At 35.2% G+C, this 21,868-nt stretch overlaps 1 protein-coding gene across 1 annotated transcript in view; it reads left to right on the forward strand.

Moving 5' to 3' along the window:
* The window catches only part of GLRA3 (glycine receptor alpha 3), an 88,877-nt gene that overhangs the window by 12,411 nt on the left and 54,598 nt on the right, over positions 1-21,868 (forward strand). The window contains exons 2-3 of the mRNA XM_086463998.1: positions 8,211-8,338; positions 14,833-14,900. Of these exons, the coding sequence (XP_086320124.1) occupies positions 8,211-8,338; positions 14,833-14,900 (196 nt within the window). The remainder of the gene's footprint in view (positions 1-8,210; positions 8,339-14,832; positions 14,901-21,868) is intronic.

Raw genomic sequence — 21,868 nt, forward strand, 5'->3', positions numbered from 1 at the left:
GAAAGGCCTCCAACAAGAGAAGTCCGTTTGTCTTGTCTTCTGTGAATTATTTTAATTTCCACTAGAGTGAAGAGGTTGCTTTGAAATTTTATTACAATTTTTAAAATATATGCTTTAAACATATTTATCCCCCCTTCTGAGCTCCCATTCCACAATATTTGCCTCACCTGCAAGGCTTTCAAAAGGCAAAACTGTTTATTGAAATAAACCACAGAGACTTGCATTTATCTTCTGACACAGCTATCTCAGATAGTCAGTTTAAACATATCACACCTCAAAAGAACATCTGTGTCATGCTACTTGACTGCACAAATGCATTTTAATAACAAACTGCAAAAATTTTGAAAAAGCTTTATCCACAAAAATCAAACAAATTAGTATTGTTTATGCTTTGCATTGACTTCTAAAATTGAAAGCAGTTTCTGTGTTTCTGAAAGAGCAAGATTTATTATTTTTGTACAAACTAGGAAAATAATTTGGATGGGTGTGAGGCCTTCAGTGGTCATTGTTATTAACATTAGTTGTTTTTTTTTTTTATTTTAAGCTCTTACATTCTGGAGCATTCTTCTGTCAAAAAGGTATTTTGTCAGGTTTATGTTACCTCTTGGAATAATGTGTGTAAGTTCTACATACTATAAACTTTGATCTTGTTAGTCCTTTACTTACTTTAATTAATAGATCAGGTAATTAGAGGTACTCCCTGCACAAAAAATATCCTATGCTTCTGACCTCTTCAAACATAATGTTTGATTTTCGCATTAATCCTATCAAATACATTTTATGAAGAGATTGTTGCCCGGAGTAGGGTTTAAAAACTCTTCATACAACAAAATCTTTTTGCCACAATTTTCAAAATGTAATTATCAAGGCACTGTTGGATGATAAGACACCACCAATTTGAGGACCATTTCATTTTAGCAACCTTGTTAATTACATTGTTACACTGAATAATTTTTATTTTAAAACGATGATTTCTATCACCATTACTTACAGTTACAGAATCAAGGGAAGTAGTCCCGAGATTAATTCACCTAACCATTGTTGGTGAACCCGTGAATAAGTACCAGTGCAGATTAATTTACTGAAATGCTTTTGTGTATTGCTGTATGTGAGATGCAACTGGGTACATATTGGATAGCTGCAGTTGTTGGTTTCCTTATGAGTGTGTAATTAATTTCCTTGAGCTTCTCTGCATAGCTTTTTGATGTAAAGTGCATTGAACACATTCAAACATCAGCTGTAGACAATGGACCACAAGCACAAGATCTGATTGCTCCAGGGGTTTGGCCACACTTGCTGTCTGAGTGAATAAGCTAAGTAATTAAATGAAAGAGCTACTGGAGCATCATAATGCATGCAAAGCATCATATAACAGCTCTGTAGTATCCATTGTAAGATGAAATACAAAAATTCTACCTCTCTGAATGTCTAAGATGGTTGTGTTTGATTCAAAATAAATAATTTATAATCAGATGAGAAAAATCAGCAAGCCAAATATGGCAGCAAGCTGGTGTTACTATAAGATTTTCAAGATAAAATGGATACATAGTTTAACTATGGGAGGAAGAAAATTAACATACCTTCTAATTCAAAGATAATTTGTAGCAATTGTATTCAAAAGTAAGTTAGTGAGACTCTGGAGACTATTCTCAGAATAAATTGGATAAATTAGGCGACTGCTCTTGGACTTGGAAACTCCTCTCTGGGAAGTTTCCAGTGGAAGGTATCGTTACAGCACGCCATACTCTTTCTTTATCGCTGTCATCCACCTGTAGCAGCAACAAACCAGGAAGAGTCAAGAAATTTTGTAAGGTCTAATTTCTTCCTCCACATTTTGTCTATACTATTCTTATTAAGCCCTTCTGGAGGGCTACCACCATTCTTTTACAAATGTTGACAGTAGCCCATTACTTCTTTTCTTCAATATTTCAAAGAAATAGATATTCTTTTAAGGCTGAAACAGCACACTGAGAGTGATTTTTAGGAACCCACCTTGAAGTTTAAAAGAGAGAAATCAGTGAAAAACAGTACTTCTTGTATAACACAAATGATACAAAAATTTCAAAGGCGATACGATTTAAATTACTTTTGAAAATATATCTTTTAAAATAAAGCATATATAAAGCACTTCCACTTGTGAAGTTCCTTTCCTTTATTTGTGCTTTGGTAAAAATATGCAGAAGTTTGGTGTAGATAGAAAAGAGACACCTTATGAGTAAGAATACAGTCGTTCTTCAAAAAAACGTGGGAAAGCGATCTGATTTTTGTAGCTGTAAATGTTTTAGAGAAGGAAACATTTGTAGAGATTGTAAAATTCTCTTTGAAGAGTTTTTCTCAATCATTTTCTTTTGGTGGAAGGGAAGAGAGTGAGGTTTTCTCTCACAAATACACCTACTTTGAATAGGCATTTCAGGAGCACAGATTCATGACCAATGCTTTCTCGTCTAAATAAATTGCCAGCTGCTAGATGAGATCTCCCATTTAAATTCCATAGATGTTGGTGCTCTGGCTGCATAGCTACATTAACAACATTTTTTTTTTTTTCCAGAGTTCTGTAGCAGCAATTATTTTAACACATAAAAGCATCAATAATAATGCAAACATCCTCATCAGAGGGGCTAGAAAATAACTGACTCCCATCATCTGCAATCACAATCATACATGTCACAGCATCCTAATATCTAGCTCCACCTTGAAACACATAGGGCTTTTCTATCTCTTCTCAAAGTGCTAAACTATTCCTGAACTGAAGTGTTTCAGGATTGAAACACTTTTAATTTATGATCTAAATTTATCCCTGTCCTGTTTATATCCATTTGCTTTCATGGCAATGTTATCATTTAGCTTAAAATTCTTTCTCTTTGCAGGTACGTGTCATAGGTCATTCTTTCCTAGCACTGGTCAATCTCATTTTTTAAGCTGCCTGTAGTTTATGGGCAGCTCAAGTGCAGTTTCCATTCTGGAGCTTAATTCTGTGCTGTGCAAGGAGCTGATGCTCATACAACTGCTTGATAAGTCAAATACTCAGCTGTGAAAGGAATTCAGCAAAATGGGCCAACATTACGACATGTAACCTGCAACCCAGATTACAGGTTACAGTACAGGCAACTGCAAGGCTGCAGCCCAGCCCCAGCTTAGAAGGACACTTGATTTTTCACTTTGAACTATGCCCATTTCTTCCCTCCCTTAAGCTCTTCAAGTCCATAAAGTGTCTTTTGCAATCCAAAGATTTATTCATGAGATTTGTAATGTCTACTCTGAATTTATCCTGCTTTTCTATATATCATAGGTCATTCCTTTTTACCAAGCTAGCCGTATATGAAACACAATACCTTATATTTTGCTAAATTGTTTCTTCCAGAAACCATATTGTCTTTGCTGGTACAGTTTGATCAACTGTTAATTCACTTTTATTATTAAACTATGTGCCTAAATTCCCATTTGAATTTCTTTCTCTCATTGATTTTTCTTCTGCCTTTCTTCTTTCCATAAATGTCCAGCATTTTCTTTGAGGTACTTATACACTTCAGTCATGTTATTTTTCAATCTTCTTTTTGATAAACTACGCAGATTGAGCTTTTAAAGTCTTTAAGAAAATTTCCCTAACTTTCAGGTCATGGTTTAGTGGCATTGTTCAGTAAGTTTCCTAATGCTTTAATGTCCTTTTAAAACTCAGACACAGTATTTGATGCAATGTCCCAGAATTGGTCTCATTATTCTCATATAAAGTAATAAGCGACCTTCATGCTTCTACTCATTCTTTCAATCTTTCCACACCACTGGGTAACACAGTAGTGCGGTGAGAACTTTACCACAACAGTGCTGAGTTGTTCAACATGAATTCTCAATTCTTTTTCAGACTCAGCCGCTTTCTCCAACCCTGCCCACATTCCCAATTCATGTATCTCTTTGTATGCTTCCTATGTCTGTTTTAAGCTGTTCTACTTAAATGGACTGAACTTAAGAAATGGGTTATTTTCTTGCCCTCATCATTTATACCTGTCAATTTTTTTTTTGCAATTCTTAGTTTTAAACCATCAATGATTTTGTATTTTCTTTCCAGATCATAGATGGCAGTGCTGAACACCATTCTTAGTACAACCCCCTACACTAGCTTTTTGCCTAGAATTTAGGATGTGGGTGCTGATCTGGAGAAGCTGCACCTTGTCTGTACCGGGCTGCTTCTTACTCTCTAACATTTATATCCCACTGTAAATGTCTTCAGCTTGACCTAACAGTTTCTGACTCACATAAGACTTTTGGTAGGTCATGCACTGTCACAGACCTGTGATTTAGGTTGTTTTCCTGTCTCAGTCCAAGAAATTCCAACTTGACAGTCTTCAAGGCATGGTGCAAAGCTCATCTCTCCTCAGATTTTAGGTGAACACTGATTTAACACACAGAACTGACCAAAGACAGGGGTAATAGTTCTGGTGATTCTAATTTTTCTGTTCATGCCTGGTTTTTTATAACAGCTTATTCAGAACAAAAATTCTTACCCTAACTTTTGAAGGTGGAAATTCAGCTGGTCACAATTGATTTTTTTAATACATCGTTTGACAACATCTTCCATTTTTTTTTCCTTGATTTTTGTCCACTACTTTAGTAAACAAATTTCTTTTTAATTGATAGGCAAGGCTTAATTTACATTGCAAAGATGCTCAAGGACAGTGAAATACAGTACTGCTTTAAGTCTGAAATTGGAAAATGGTTTAAATCCTTATAACTGTTAGTAATACTTACCAAGAGCCCACAGGAATAACACAGAATGACTGCCAGGGCTAGCATTCTTGTTGATGTCTTTTCCTGGTAAAATATGAAGAGACCAGAAGAGTGGGAGGTTATAATCTCTCTCCAATAAAAGACCTCAGCAATGGGAAGCGTTTGCTGCTTCTACCTGTGAACAAAAATGTACAGCTTACTTTCTCTGTAATTTAAAGTTGCGCAATGATTTTAAGCTAATCCCAAGTCTATTGTAGCTTACTTCTGAATGCACCACAGGGTAAAAGATTTGCTGATATTAAATTCTTATAATTCTGCCTGTTAGAAAATGTATGCACAAATTATTAAAAAATAAGTGACAGGTCAGAGTGAATTTCCTCTAGAAGTGCACAAAGCCATTCCTCGACTTATGCAATAGTTGTGTGTCGAGGAGGAAGCTACGTGCATTAACACTAAAAGGAGCTAAATTCTTCCTTCATGAAAGGAGTGTAACTTTCTCTAACCTCTTAGCCAGAGGCTTGTTTTTCAGAGGCGATGCACAATAAAACTGAAGAACCCTTACCATGCAGAAAACCCATACTTTGCCAGGTAGGCCTTCCTAAAATCCACTGCCTTACTCAGGTTTTACTATATTACCAAGTCTTGCCCCTTTTTAACTAGAAAAGTATTCCACAAGTCAGCTCAGATAGATGAAAATAATATTTGTCCAAAAGTATTCCTGAAATACAGGGTTTTGATTAAAGGTAATTTGAAAGGGCAGAATTCTGCAGTGATCAGATTTTACCCAGTAAAACACCAAGCTGAGAAAAACGGAAAACATTCCTTGAAGAAATATTAAGCTACAAATTACAGATTGTTTCTAAAATAAAACTTGCTTATACAAAATGTATTAATTATGCTGAATGTATTGTTTTCAGAAGCAGGCAATAAAACCATTCAAGTTATTCTGAGACTTTTAACTAACTAATGAAAGCAAATATTGATGATGCTATTATACACAAAGCTAAATGCCACTTTGAGAAAATCTATAGCCACAGCAATTACTATTTTTCCTATTCAGGATTAGTTACCTTAATTTCAAAGTACTCTATTCCGTGGCAGCCTTTAAAAGCAACAACTACAAGAATAACAAAGAAAGATTTAGAAAAAGTTCAATGAAGAGAAAAACAAACAAAATCCTCCATTCAGACAAAGTGACCAATATTGAAGCTAGCAGCTAACTATGGGCCTTTCTATATTTGTGTTCTGGAGAATTTATTTACATCCAGAATAAAAATATAGGAGACAATATATATACCCTGTAGTGTAGGAACTCTATATACCTTACAGAATAGAAATGTAACTTTCTCATGCAAAAGTATATGAAAGAAATCTAAGTGGTTTATATATATATGTATATACATAGTATCTTGATTCTCCTGCCTTGCAAATAGATAAAATTCAGCAAAGTATGATGGTCATAGTATGATGACCATAGATAGATCAATAGATAAAATTCAGCAAAGTATGATGATCATAATTTATTTGCTTTACAATGACATATATGTTTTACAGAAATATAAATGACCATGAGTTGCAATAACGTGATGAATCGGATACATTCAGAATGATTGATAATGAAAATGGTGCCCATAGGATAAATTCAAATTCAACTAGAAAAAGACTACATTAAGTGCTTACTTTCTCAGAAAGGGAAACGCATTCTCCAGCTGTGGGAAGAAATAAAGAACTAGGTTAGCTACTGAATGAGACTAAAAAAAGCATTTTTACGGAAAGGTAATACATGAGAGATACTAAAGTATTCAGAACCATTTAGTAATATCCAACAATTGAGAAATTCATGAACAATCTAGGAATACGCAAGTCGACTTGCACATAGAATAAACACTAGATAATCAAATAAGCAGAAGGATTACCTTTTAACTTTCTGATTTCAGTTACTATTACAATTAAATGACTTAACTGCCAGTTTCAATTAAAATATGGGTAAACCACAGCATTATAAAGGTTTCTGTGTTCATATTCTATCTGTGTCCAAATTTGTAACATTCAAGACTTAATATGAAATATTTTTTTATTTAAGATATTAAATGTAAATTTATAATTTGAAGACAGATATTTTAGCAGACCTTCTAAATTGCCATAAAACTGTAACTTTTCATGTCCTGAGTAACACAGTCTTGGAAGGTAAAAAAAATTACATTCCCAGTCTGCACTTAACATGGCATCTGCATAAACACGCACTTGTATAGAGCTTTACATTTTGGAACTCCATCCACTGTTAATAAGCAAAGTTCAACATAGGATTTTATGAGTTAGAAAATTCCTAGCGTTTTTACATTGTTCCCTGTGTTTACTTCTAAACAAAGACATATTTAAGCACTTCTAAAAGAGTGAATTGGCATTAATAGGAGACAATGAAGTGGGTAAGTAAAAGAGATTCACATTCTTCTGCAAGAGATTTTTGACTACAAGTCAGCAGAAACAGGAAAAGCTCCTTATCTTTTTTGAGACTCCAAAAGGCACGAAGGGTTTTACTTGCACTATGTATCACAACGTTAGTCACAATTTTCTTTACATATATATTTACTGACTGTATTGTTTTTTCATTGTGTTGGCCAGCACTTGAGTAAGAGTTCCGCAGCAATAAAGACCTTCTCTTTGGGTCCACGTGGCTGATCACAGTGCCGATACGCTTCTCTTTCAGCATGTGCAGAGCACACTTTAGAATGTCAGCGGGAGTTCTGCGTGCGTATGGAGAGGAGGCTATAAGAGGTGACATTTTCCATGTGGCCCTGAGATGAAAATTTTGCCCTAAAATAGTTCCTTCAGTAAGCTGTTGAGTTTTTTTCCACTGCAGCAGTCACTTTTGTTTTAACAGAAAACCAGCCTCTAAGACAATGCTAAAGAATACCGTTTGCCAAGAGACTGTTTGATATGTTGTATTATGTTTAAATATCAACATAAAACATTGGCTGAATGAAAAAAACTGGTGGTAATAGTACTATTCTATGAAAGACCCTTACTACTTTTTTTTTGTCCTGATCTAGGTTTCTATTATAGCACAGCCAGTTAAACAGACAAATCTTAGCGTAGACTCCAAATTATGACATTCCACATGCACAGCTATTTGTGTAGTTGAGATTATTTAACTCTGTGATAACAGATTGAGTACTGTTGACTGAAAGTGTTATTAATCTCCAGAAGCCCTGAAGAAGAGGTAACAGCAACCTGTAACTATGCAGATTAGCAAAGTAAAATTTGCATATAAAATGACAGATATAAAAAGTACTCACTGTTTCCATTTCTTTGCTACTACTATTTTTGAAGCGTAACTAGCTTGAAAGTCAATCTTAGCTTTCCTGTTTTCCTGTTCATACAAGAATAAACTAAGTGATTGACTGCATAAAATTAAAGTTTCCCTAACAAAATCTCTAATAAAATGTTTTGTTCTGATTGTTTGTTTGTTTGTTTTTCCTTGCTGTTAGCTTGGTAGCCACAAAGGAAACAGACAGTGCAAGATCTCGTAGCATGCCAATGTCGCCATCTGATTTCCTGGATAAGCTAATGGGTAGGATGTCAGGCTACGACGCAAGGATCAGACCAAATTTCAAAGGTAATTTCAAACCTAAACTTTCAGGTTTTCAGTATTTCAGCATTTCTTCTCATGCAAATGCAGTTTCTGGAACAAATATGAAAACGAAGAAGTACATTCACTGAAAAAATAAAAAGTGCCTTCTTTTGCCTTTCTTTGTTATGACAGTTCATTTCAGTAGTAATATGCTCTATTCCTGTCACTTTCACAGCTGCCCAAATGCAGACCTTTTGGAAATTTAGCTTATCACTACATTTGAATTGTCTAATATGTGGGGGTTTTTGTTTTGGTTTATTTTTTTTCATTCCTGAAATGCTTGTTAATGGATTTAAATCTCCACTTTGGACTACCATAGCCTGAAGCACTCCAGAAAGCTAGTTCTGTGAAAGACAGAAAATCCTAGTACCTGCCTAATCCTGACTAAAAGGAACAGTGTGTTAATGATATGACCATCAGAGTCAAACTCGAGAGAGCTTATTTTAGTTACCAAATCTCTCCAAATTAGATTCCTCACACCTGTGCCCCCCGAGTTGTGCTTTGAAATTGCAAAAGGGACCATCTTTCCTCTTGTTCCTTTTCCTGTGGTCAGTTCTCCATTGAAACTGCATGTTCTCAATGCCTGGAATTATCTCTTGGTGTGTACCTTTTATGCACTTATCACAAGGGAGATTCAAACAAGACGAAGGAGATGAAAAGAAGATTGAAAGTCCAAACTTTGCAAATGCAATGATTACATCTTCTGAGGGTCTTAGCACAAACCATATTATCCAGACTCAGGCATGCTAAATTAGAGTATTTAATGAAGGATTATACAAACTGTATTATTATACAAATATACAAACTATTATACAGAAAAATACCACCCACTCTAACCTTTGCAGTCTGGGGAGTTTAGATAAATTTGACTATTCTTTTTTTTTAGAATGCGAAGAGTTCCAATACTATAGTGCAACTATATTTAACTCTATTTCTGAGTCTTTAAATCAAGTTATCACTCTTTAAATTTTCCAGAATATAAATATTTTTTGAAATAATAAACCTATTGTGATTAACAATGATATTATTCTTACTTTGCCTTAACTGCCTCCTCCTATACCTGTCTCCTTGAGTACAAGAGATTCTCTTAGCTCTAATATTTCCCTATAGGGCAGGTTTTACTCCATGTTTACTAAATTTTCTGTCCAGCAGATAGGCCTTTGTGCTCTAAGTCATCTGGCATTTCCTTTCCATCTTAATTCTTATTCAGCGTTAAATTTCATAATTTTTTTCATGTCTCCAAGTCCCAGAAACTGAAGTAATTATGACTCTAAAGCCATTGCTATTTGCAGGTTTAGCCAGAATTTGCCAAGACTGATTCATAATAACCAAGTAGTTTGTCAAATTACCTCCTTAGCAGTAAGCAGTTAACAGTTGGTGCTATATATATATATATATTTATTACCCAGGAATTACTGCAGCGGGAAATGCTTTGCTTTTAATACTTTAGCAGTGCTGATATTTCTCAGAAAAAGATAAACATGCACTGGAAATTCAAACACATCTCTAAAAGATTTACAACAGCGATCAATATCTCTGATGACCATACAGAATAAGTCCCTTGGACTTTCCTTGCCAGAACTACTTTGAAGAATGTTCCAGTGCCTGGCTTCCAGGAGGGTTAATGTTTCAAACAGTATTTGCAAAGTAATGCAAAACACTGTATTTCTAAAATTACTTTCTTATATGAATGGTAGCTCTTAAACTATTTTTTCTCCTTATTAGTTACCTTGGCTTGTTGCCACGATGTACTCTTTAGCATGCAAACTGCAGGTTCAAGCTAAGGTAAAGCTGTGCTGGGCAAAAGAAGATCTCCGGCAAAGTCTAAGCACTGCAGTTTTTCTTCTTTCTTCTTTGAGTCTCCTGAAGTCCTACAAACAAGTGTTTAAAAATGAAGAGCTTACAGTTTAGCAGTTGATTTGGGGACTGGATTTTGGAGCTAGTCGTGAACACCATGCAATAACAATCTTTTGATGGGACTACAGTGAAGAAGGCAGATGGTTTGGAGATTAATGAATTCAATACAGTACTTCTTGGAAGTATAATACAAAAGACTAAGAGCCTTGTTTTGTAACTATTGAAATTTAAAGAGACAAAACCTAATTTGACATTGTTCTTTTTCAAAAAGTGCACATTCTAAATCTTCTAGACAGCTACTCAGTTTGAACAAATCTGCCCAGAATGATTCAGATCTATCACTAAGAATAAGTATCTCCTTAAGTGACTTTGCCACTTTCTGGTTAGTTTTATTAGTCCTAGAACAAGTGCTGGGGCTTAATGCTTTTTTGAGTTTTTAATCTGGCAACAGTTTCAAAGAAACAGACAAGTATTAATAAGAGAAGTCAGACAATCATTTTAAATCATTTATTCTTCCAATAAAATTCCTATGTAGTCAAGATTTTTAATTACCAATTTTAGTCATAATTAATCTTGGTCAATAACACATAATTATATATTTTGTCTGAGCGCTCTGCATTGGATAAGGAATTCTGCATATTCGTTCTTGTTCAAATAATAGAGAAGACTGTTTGTATTTATTTAGCTATGGAATAAAACAAAAAATTAAGAACTCTTGTAAAATCTTTGTTCCAGTTGCAAAATATTGTTATTTCCAATATATCAAAACTATAGCAAGGTGCTGCTCTTACTTATCTGTTCCACATCCTAGATGAAATCTGTTCCTGCAAATACAGGAAATACTTCACTGTCTTTCAAATTTGGACACAATTATGTAATCCATGTGTAAAAATGTTCACAGCCTCAGAATTAACCTGACACAGAAGACGTGTTTTATTTTTAAATCTATACAGCCCAGATTGCACCACTGATGACAATCTATTAAGGAAATTTGGGGATTTACACAGGAAAGCGTAGTGCATTCTTTGCCCTGGTATTGCCAGACAGTATTCAGCAATCATTAGTTTAGGAACTTCTTAAGCCAGGACTTCAATGAAAAAAAAAAAAAAAAAAAAAGATAAATATGTTCTTCTGATTACTTCTATCTATACTTTTAGCCTTTCCAGTATTTTATGGCAATAAAATCTTCATGTTTTGGAATAGTGAAAAGTATGAATTTTTGTTTGCTTTGAATCTGGTGACTACTTTACTGGTTTTATTACCATGTGACATACTGACAAATGGAGGAAAAGGATTACTTCCTTTTGATCTTCACAGATCTGTATGCATTGCTCCCTACCGTATCCCTTTTCCAATGAGAAGAGTCTTGTTCTACTTAAGCTGGTTTTGTGTGGCAGCATTTCATAGAATTTGTGATCCTGGTTTGAATTCTTGACATCTCTCTTCTCCCAAATATATCATTTTGAGGCAGACAGAGAAATTTTGAAGTATTCATGATGGAAGTTCATGATCTACTTCTATGGTAGTCCACTTATTTTTTATGTATTTCTTTGCATTCTCCTATGTTTATTGATTAAAGAGCATGCTTCCAGAGAACCATCCATAATTAATCTAGCCTCTCTTTACTGCGTGGAAGTCATTAATTTGGAACCCATCAGTAGGAATGCATAGTAAGGATTATTTTGGCATTTGACTGACACTGATTTTCATCAAACATTCTATTGCTTCTTAGTTCAGTATTTTGTGATTTTTCTGCTCCTCCTTGCAGTCAGCTTTATATACAACCACCCTAAATAATCTTATACCAGAAGGAAAATCATATTGCTATATCTTCTTTTCTACGTCATTAATACTGAACTACAAAATTCAGTGCAGATCCATGGTGGAGCTTACCAGAAATTGCCTCACCCCTTGAAAAATGGCTATTTATTCCTAACATTATACAGCTTTGAAGTAAAAGGCCTATAAAAGCACTGTTTCTCACTTCATCAAGACTAATATCTTTAAAAAGCCTTGCTGAAAAGTTTTTGAAACTCCAAATAAACTATTTTAACTAATTTAATTATATACTACAATTAAAATTAGTATTTAAGTTAATTAGATAGCCTTTGTCCACATGCGCATCAGCTCCTTCAAAGAGATTCAGGAGATCTGAGATGTTATTTCAGCAAAAATAATATTAACCCATTTCTCTTAATCATAACAGTTCTCATCATTTCTATCAGTTTGGGGGGGACAGAGGTAAGGTTTGCTTGGATAAAGTCCATTGTTAATGTCAATCTACCATCATACCTGAAAGTCTGTTTTTCTTTTTTAATTCAAGTTATACTTGCTGGATGTGGTGCACATTTCCACTGATAACAAAACTGATACAGGTGTTAGCTGACTCACAGTGATTCATAGTTCCACAATTTTGCAAAGATTTTTATAATGTCTGGCTTAGTATCACCTCAGCTTGTCAGTTTGTTCCTGTTCACTTGGTCTGAAATGTCTTCTACAGTCCTCATACAGATCTTCCAGCAGAATGGCTCCAGTATTTGACACAGCTAGCGACTGGAGACAAATGCTGCTACAAAAACTTCATTTAGTTTTTCTGCTCTGATCTTCTTCATTTTCATGGATACTTTTAATCATCGTCTCTTGACTTCACCTTCCAGGTCTTGGCAGGATTCTATTTTTAACACCTTGCAGATAGTTATCATTGTTAGCTTTTCTGTCTCTAGTGAGTTTCAGCTCTATTTTTTTTTCCCCCGTCTTTAGTCTATGTTCAATTTGCCTGAGTTCTGGTGTTTGAATATGGCTTACAGTTTTAACGGCTTCATTTATCCTTCTTTTTGATTGTGTTTTGCGAACTTCATTTTTACTCTAAGCACAGTATCTTTAAGTAATCTTTAAAACATTTGCAAGTTGCTTTTAGCTTCTCCTTTTATGCTTTAACTAGCCATTAACTATATTTTTGTGATGCTGCATTTGAAATTAAGCATCAGCATTGTAGTGATTTAGGGCTTTTTCTTTATAAAAGCAACTTCATTTGTTGATATAGCAAACTTGCACTTTAAAGCATAGTACTATTTAGTACAAGATAGTATCATACCAAATTTGAAATGATGACAAGTACTACAACATGAAAGTGTTTGAAAGGAAAGCTGCCTTGCAAACAATTTATCTAACATAGCCAGGAAGTACAATTTTCTCCCTGGCAGTTTTTAGTGACTCTGCCGTTGTTTGTCTCCCCTGCTTTTGCTTTTTCACTTAATCCTTTTCAGGAGCTGTCAATGCCAAGCTTTTACTGAATGCTAAGAAGTATTGGATATGCTCAACAGCTCTAAATAATTAACCAAGTATCAAAGTGAAAATAGTGTCAAAGTGACTGCAGAGTGATACCTCCTTCCCTGAGAACTCTGCTCCATAGGTGTAGTCTTGTGTATTAGAATGACTGAAGCACACAAAGTGATTGTTGCAATTGCCATACAGTACTTCAAAACTATTGCCTTGAGGAAAGAAATCTGGATGTTCCAAGTTGTGTTCTGTTGGCAGAATTTTTAATGCACGTTCTGATTCTTCAGTATTTAATATCAAGTTTATTGGCCACATTAGATTTTCCTCGTTGCAAACAACCATCAGTGGCAGAGCAGCTTCTTACTTCAGTGACCCTGAAAAATAAATGTTACATAAGGGTTTGTAAGACCAGTCCTCAAATTCCAGATCTTTCATCGTTAGTGACTGCTTACACCTGGAAAAAGAAACCAGGTTCTCCAATCCTGAACTGGATTATTGATGGAAGAATATCAAGGTGCAAGAGGGTGACAGAAAAACCTTGTGATGGCAAAACCTTGTTTCCACTGTACACAGACTGAAATTGATAAGAAATAATGGAGAAATTAGCATGCTCTACCACAATGCCATTTTTACAGAGACTTTCAGAGAAATAATTTAAAGCCTTTTCCATGAAGCGGTGATTCATTCTTCAGCTATCATAATGACTTCTCTGCCACTACTGATGCTTCACAAATGCAAAATAAGGCAGAACAACAGTTGACTGAAGACCCATGGTAAAAGAAAATTCAGTTTAAATGGATTCTTAACCATTTTGTGGATTTAAGAGAAATTAGAAGAGAATCGAAGTCATGCTTTTCTATCCACATTTGTTCCCGTAAGCAACAGAGATAAGAGCAGCAGTAATGCATTTGTGTTACTAGTGATGACAATAACATTAAAGGTAGCAGCTACCTGGAGTGAAAAAGGTCACTTTTTCCCCTAATTGTTGTAAGAAGTGTCATACATTGCTCAGTGAAGCACACATTAAAAAATTTTTAATAAATGTATTTCAGATGGGATGTTGATTTTTATGCACAGAATCATCTGTGCAAGTTTATAAAGAACTTTCCCTCTTTTTTTTTTTTTTTATTGCTAGAATTGGCCAGTCAAGTAGTGTGCCTTTGAGAAAAATCAGAAGAAAAATTATTAGGAAACATTCAATTTAATTTTGCATTTAATAAGTTGTGACTGCAGCATTATTTCCCCCTAAGTCAATAAACATTGTTTGATAATGGTTTGTATTTTACAGTCATTCAATAAGCAATGATTCTGGAATAGGGACTGGTGTTTTTTCTCTTTTGCAGGCCCTCCAGTTAATGTCACATGCAACATATTTATAAACAGCTTTGGATCCATTGCAGAGACAACCATGGTAAGATATTTTACCTCAAACAATGTTTAAAGTTCAAGTTAAACATGTTCAGTGAGTTCAAAGGCTAACTAGCTAGGGCTTCTCTTCACCTGGAACTAAATGAAGGAGGAAGCCCACTTCTGAGAGCAGAAAGGGAGAACATTTAATTTGGCAATAGATGTTTTTCCAACGAAAAATCTGTCTCTATGCCATCAAACACAAAACCGAAAGTAAAGCCAAGGGTTGGGTTTTTTTTGTTTCTCCATAAATTTTATTTGACAGTTGTAATGAACTCATTATTTTCAATTAGATAGGTGTTAGCTTCTATAGTGTTCCACCTTTCTAACCTCAAAAATGTCAATTCATTATGTTGCTTTCTTAATAATATTTTATAATTTCATTATATACAGTGCATATGGGATATATACTTTATTCTTCCATAAAGCTATTGCACAGAGATAATAAAATAATGGAAATGGTGATCTAGTATATAAGATTCCATTAAGAATTCTAAGAGTGGGCTAAATATAAGTGGATTACACACTTTTCATACACACATAATTTGTCCATTAAAGAAAGGCAGAAGATTGAGTACAAAAAGACTGGAGATTTTAAGGAAATAAAGAGAAAGAGACATCATAGAATAAAGATAGTAAAACTAGATATTGAACTATAAACCAACAAAAACAATGTGGATAATCTTATTTAACAGGTGAAACATATATGCTAATAACTTGCAGCACAGTTTTAGTCATTAAAATTTGGTGAGAGAGAAAATATAGGCACTCTTTCCCCACAGAAGTGCCTTACATATTTTGAAGAAAGGCAAACAAACACCTTTGAAAACAGTTACATAGTATTTTGGGGACAGAGAGGGTTAAAATACAAAGAGATGAAGGAAGAACTGTGGGAGTTTGTAAGATTCAAGCACACTCTGAAATTCCAACAATTTCAGAGGTCAGGATATGTACTTGGAATGACAGAATACAGACTAGAAATAGTTGGTATAACCAAAAAAAAAATTTAAAAAAAGACAAAGGAATAATACTAAGCAAAAGCCATCCTTCTGTAAGAGTAAAAATGAGACCTTTGAATGTAGCCAAGGACCTGCAGTTAGGAAATCAAGAACATAAATTCATAAAGTCAAATACTTATGTCCCCTATCTCAAAAGTGATATTCACAGCTGCCTCATCCTTACCTGCCTTGGAACATAGTGGTAGATGTTACTGAGATAGGCACATGATTTTTTTTCAGGTAGAAAATTACTTTAATTTGTATTTGGGTGCCTTGCCAGATTGCAAATCCCAAAGAGATTGACATGGCATCCAAGGAGATTTAATCAGGTTCGATCAGAGGATTAAGCAATACCCATACGATTAGAACAGTGCTCCACAGCTACTTTTTAATAGCTAGATGGGTGAATCTGTTGCAAAGCAAGAGAAAGACCACAGAGTCAGTAAAGTGCAAAGATCCATCATAGATCACTATGAAAAGGATATTTAGGAAACTGAGGTTGTTACCACGTTAAAAAATTATCCTGCATTTGGGAAGCGGATGCCTGAGTTCACATCTCAAGGGTATTTTCTCAAAAAAAAAAAAAAAAAAAGAGAATTATAAACATTTCCTTTCAGTGCAACTTAGTAAGTTAGTGCAATATTTCTATATTATAATAAAATTACATTCTGTTCTGTATTGCCTTGAAAGCAAATTAAAACAGTCAAGAGAGATTACAATCTGATCTGTAACAAATAGTTCCAGTTAGTATGTTATAGAAAATACCAGACCTGGTCAGAACCACAGGATTTTTCATATATCAGTTATATGCATTCAAAAACTGGACAATTAAGCATAACCTTGACCTTAGGACAAATGCTCCCTTCGTGATGCTGGTATTCTGTTAATAATGTATTCAATGATACAGTTCAAAACAGACTTTTGCTTATAGTCAGCAGCTGTTGACCTCTCAGAGACTCAAATCTTCCTTTGCAGAAGAACAAATGCTTTTGTGTAGATCGGACTTTCAATTGTGTGTTCTATTAGTTTACTTCTCCCAAATGCTGAAGGTGAAGATCATCTGAAACATATGGAAATCTTTCTATCTTAAAATTACAATCAAAACCATCTTGCATTATTTTACAAACTGAATTTCTTCATTGTTTAACAAAAGTCAATTCATAGTAGTTCAGTATTTTACCAATTGTCACTATTTTACCAATTTTATTTACTGTAGTCCTTAAAATTCAAGTACCTATGTCTTAATATTTATTCTAAACCTTTATGCACAGAACAACATATTAGAACAATTTATTAGACACAAAAGGACTTTTATATTCTTGGTAAACACTTTTTTCCAAACTGTAAACAAAAAAGCTCAAGTAAGAAAAAGTGCAAAATAAAACCTGACCACTAAGTGGTACCTTGAAGTCTCACTTTTAAAAGTATTTAAAACTACTAGCTGAATAATAGGATATGCGTGTAATCTATTAGCTTTAAAGAAGTCAGAGTACATCAAGCCACATTCTTCAGTGTCATTGTAATTGCTCTTGGCACTGTCAGTCTCTCTCTTTCTCCCTGTCTCTTTAGTTCTCTAATTTTGTCTTCTCAGTTCCGTCACTGATGACCAAAATCCTTGAGCTCCCTCTGCTGCCTCGGTTATGTCTAACAGACTAAAAAGTTACACAAAAACAGTGCTTTAAAAAACAAACAAACAAAAAACCAATAAAATCAAACCCCAGAATCGGCTGCAAAATAGCCAGATGCCAGCTTTACATTGCCGGACTTTACAGTTCTCAACAAGGAAGAGGACTTTGTCAGTGTGCAATGGGAACAGACAGTGTGCAGCGGGAATCAGCTTTCAGGCAAGTGGATTCTCTGAAATCCACGTTCATCCACACCTGGTCTAACAGATCAGGAGAGACAGCCAAACAAAAACTGTAGCTTAGTTTTTCTTACAGCTTGTTAACTCTTTAAACTGGTTCTTTCTCTCTTCCTTCTCGTTTTCTTAGTTTCATTCAACTCCTTTAGAGTATGGGTTATAGTTATTCCATGTTCCCTTTCTTTGTCTCAATAGACAAATCAGATGGTTCATAGTGGGGAACAAGCATGCCACCTCTTGCTAGGAAGCTGTGACTCTAGTTGAACCTAGGTAATTTTAAGTGATCATATGAGGAACTTAATTTATGCCATTACGCTCTGATGAGGCAGAAAAAAAGTAAAACACGTAATTTAAAACTCCCTTAAACAAACTTTCATCTTTCACACTGCTTAGGGTCCGGCCTTGCCAACCTTTCTATGTTATTGAGCCAAATGGTAGTACCAGATCTGTATATGTCTCAATGATATTCACAAAGTGAGGACTGCACACTCATCCTCTAGCCAAGTATAACTCATTGCTTCGCACATATAAAGGAAAACCTAGGTCCAGTCTTTCATTTTTTACTACTATTCTTTTTTTCACATAAGGATTTAGAAATCATAAAGAAGAGATAAAAAAAATACGGAGAATATGGAGAGCCAGAATAAAATGGCTATTTCATTATATGAACATAACATAATCAACATAAATTAACATCTGAACTTTTTTATTTAAGATAAACAGTGATGTACCTAAGCACACTTAACCTTAAAAATCTGACAAATCAATCAGATTGCTTGGTCATGTAAAGTTAAATGTATATTGGCAATAGAAGAACCATATCCTACAGGAAACCAAATCATTTGCTTATTGGTGCATTGGAACTTAAATTTCAGGTTTTATCATAACATCCTCAAAAGTCCATTACAGAGTTTTTCTGTAGCTGAAGCAGTGCTCACCTTGTATTCTTTGCTCTGTATATCCTAATGCTAAGAAATTTCTAGCTTAAGATCAGTGTCATATACATTGTTTGCAGTTACCAACAAAAAAAAAAAAAAAAGAAGAAGAGATTATTCAGTCTTACAAGGTGAGGATAACGTCAGTGCCAACATTTTCAGCTACAAATGTTCAGACAAAATACTGAATACAGAAGCAAAGCTGCAGAATATTTAGGCTACAGGGCAGATAGTAGGCCATATCAAAAAGCCTCCTTTTATTGTAGTAAATATGACTGACCAACTTCCTCAAGGTTTTCTGAGTTTTAAAAGTCAGGAACAACACTTTGATCTTAATGCAGATTTACAGCGATACTTACTAAGTATGTATTAATATGCTTAGTATAATGCATGTGCTAAAAGTGCATTGAAAGGGGCACTGAGAGACTAACCGCAAATGACAACAGTGCAGACAATTAACACATTAAAAAGCAGATGTCCTTTGTTTGTTCCTGCTACATTTTTGCTGATGGGTATTTCTTGACTCAGTCTGAAAAGATCAGTGTTATCATGAATGTTGTTAGGAAGCAGGTGATAGATCTTTCTGTACTCCCAGGATTAATGAAATTATCTTACATATACAAATAAAATGTGCTTTTAACCTACAGTAACCCATTTTTAAGCCATCATAATTGTCTCCTTTCACAAGTCACAGCTCTTGAATTTCATTAGCTTCATCTTTCTTCGAGTGAGCATTTCTGTTTATGTTCTGTTCTACCTATTCTAGCTTGTCTTTAAACAGAGTACTTGAAAGCAGTATTGTATACAATATTGTATATACCCATATATATTGCAAAGCTTAATACTGAAGAGTTTCACAAAATACTTTTCTTAAATGAATCACTTAGTTGATTGTCTCGAACAAAAGGAAACATATGCCCTTCTTTGGTGGAAATATGCTGAAATGACAGGCAGAAGTATCTACATTGCACAATTTTATCTCAGATGAGTGAACATACAATAAAGGCCACTTTACAGTTTCAAAATTATTTTAAAAAAATCCATTTTTTTCCCTGTTTGACGATCAACTCCCTTCTATTAAGGCACAGATAAGTCAACAGATCGTTGTTGTATGAGATTGGAAGGTGGATTATTTAACATTCTTTATTTTATGATAAACTTGTCTCTGCCACCCTGAGCCTGGGTCACAGAGTCGAGAGCAGATAGAGGTTTTTCAAATTCTAGTGGGTCTGCAGCTGTCCAGTTTGATACACGACCAGCTTAATCCATGCAAATCCGCCGATGAACCTGCATTCTAACCCGGCAGCATCGTATCACTCTCCCTAGATACAGCATCTGTTTTCCATATTGTATGGAAATTCTATAGGATGAAACAGAAGTGTGCTTGAAAAAGCACATTGTGATGCATACAGTGTATGAATTAGCAAACAAATAGCATCATTTGTTTTCAAATTAAAAAGCAAACCAGCACCACAGCTGTATTGGTTTTATAAGCAGCAATGGAAAATATTGTTTTGTATAGTTCTGCTCTGAAACTTTTAGTCTAGGATAACTAGGGAATCTTGGAATTCAGACACTGTGTGGTGGAAGATATCAGGTAAAACACTGGCCGGTATGATCACAGTGCAACAGCATGACAAAGCAGAGAGGGACAAGGAATTGTTAGACAAAGGTAGGACAGCCAACTCTCATCTGTCTCACTGAGTTACAAGGTGTGGTGTGGTACCAACTGCTTGCAAGAGCTGATCAGGGGTGCATATTGCATCTGACTAAGCGGCGTTGAGGAGAAGAGGCGTTTTCAGGTGCTTATTAAGAATAAGACCAATTGGACCTGTGCATAAAAACATGAGGGTCAAGCATCTGATTTGCTGATAAACTGTAATAGATGGTGCAGCAGAGGGATAGGTTGGGTGATGCTACTCATAGAAGAGGATAGTACACGTGGTGGTTATCAGGTACCAATAGCTGAATTTCCAAATCTGGGGAAAGCTGGTTCCCTACAAACACTGAAAATCATCCTTACACAACAAGTCAGAAATGAGGAGAAATAATCACACTGTGTTTACCTCCTGTCCTCTGGGAAGCTTATGAGGATGATTGTACCATTCTGTAACTTTTGCTAACCTTCTCTTTCTGTGTTCTTTCTTGGCATCTATAATGGAGTTTTTTCTCAGGAAACGCAAGCTCCTTTTGGGCTCCTTTTATGACTCTGAAAAAGTAAAGGAAATGTTAGTTTTCCTTTTTTTGATTCCTTTGATGATCTATAAATGATTCAGAAAAAAATAATAGACAGTGTTTGGACTGGATCATTACAGTATTAAATTCCAGGAATTTGGGCAGCAAATGGGCTTTGCACTGAAGAAAATAGTTTTGATTGTTATGTTTAGTTTAGGTTTGGACTAGCAAAAATGGCTGATTAAATTGATTTTTAAAAATTGCCAGAAGCTTTGCCTTTGCAGGAGTTGATGACCTTTTGTCCTGGTTTTGGGTGGAATAAAGTTAATTTTCTTTCTAGTAGCTGGTACTGTGCTGTGTTTTGGATTTAGGATGAAAATAACGTTGATAACACATTGATGTTTTAGTTGTTGCTAAGCAGTGTTTAGACTAAGTCAAGGACTATTCAGCTTCTCGTACTGCGGCGCTAGGAGGGGACACAGCCAGGACAGCTGACCCAAACAAACCAGAGGGGTATTCCATACTCTATGACATCATACCGAGTATATAAACTGGGGGGAGGTGGCCAGGAGACACTGTGGCTCAGGGCTTGGCTGAACATCAGTCAGTGGGTAGTGAGCAATTGTACTGTGCATCACTTGTTTTGTATATTCACCTACTACTACTATTATTATTATTTTCCCTTCCTTTTCTGTCCTATTAAACTGCCTTTAACTCAATCCACAAGTTTTACTTTTTTTTCCACCGATTCTCTTCCCCATCCCACTGAGCAGGGCAAGGGTAAGCATGCAGAAGTGTGGTGTTTAATTGCTGGCTGGGGTTAAACCTCAACACCTTTGCAGAAGCTGGTGGCAGGTTTCTTTCCCTGGCCCCTCAAGCCAGTGTTTTCTAAACTGTTTTCAGAAGCAACTCTCCAGTGAGTTATTAGGCTGCAGTACTGTTCATTCCTTAGTTAATAGAGTGTGATTATGTTATTTGAAAAAGAGGCTCAGTTACAGGGATG

The sequence above is a fragment of the Leptosomus discolor genome, chromosome 4, assembly GCF_034619465.1.
Source record: "Leptosomus discolor isolate bLepDis1 chromosome 4, bLepDis1.hap2, whole genome shotgun sequence".
Taxonomy (NCBI): domain Eukaryota; kingdom Metazoa; phylum Chordata; class Aves; order Leptosomiformes; family Leptosomidae; genus Leptosomus; species Leptosomus discolor.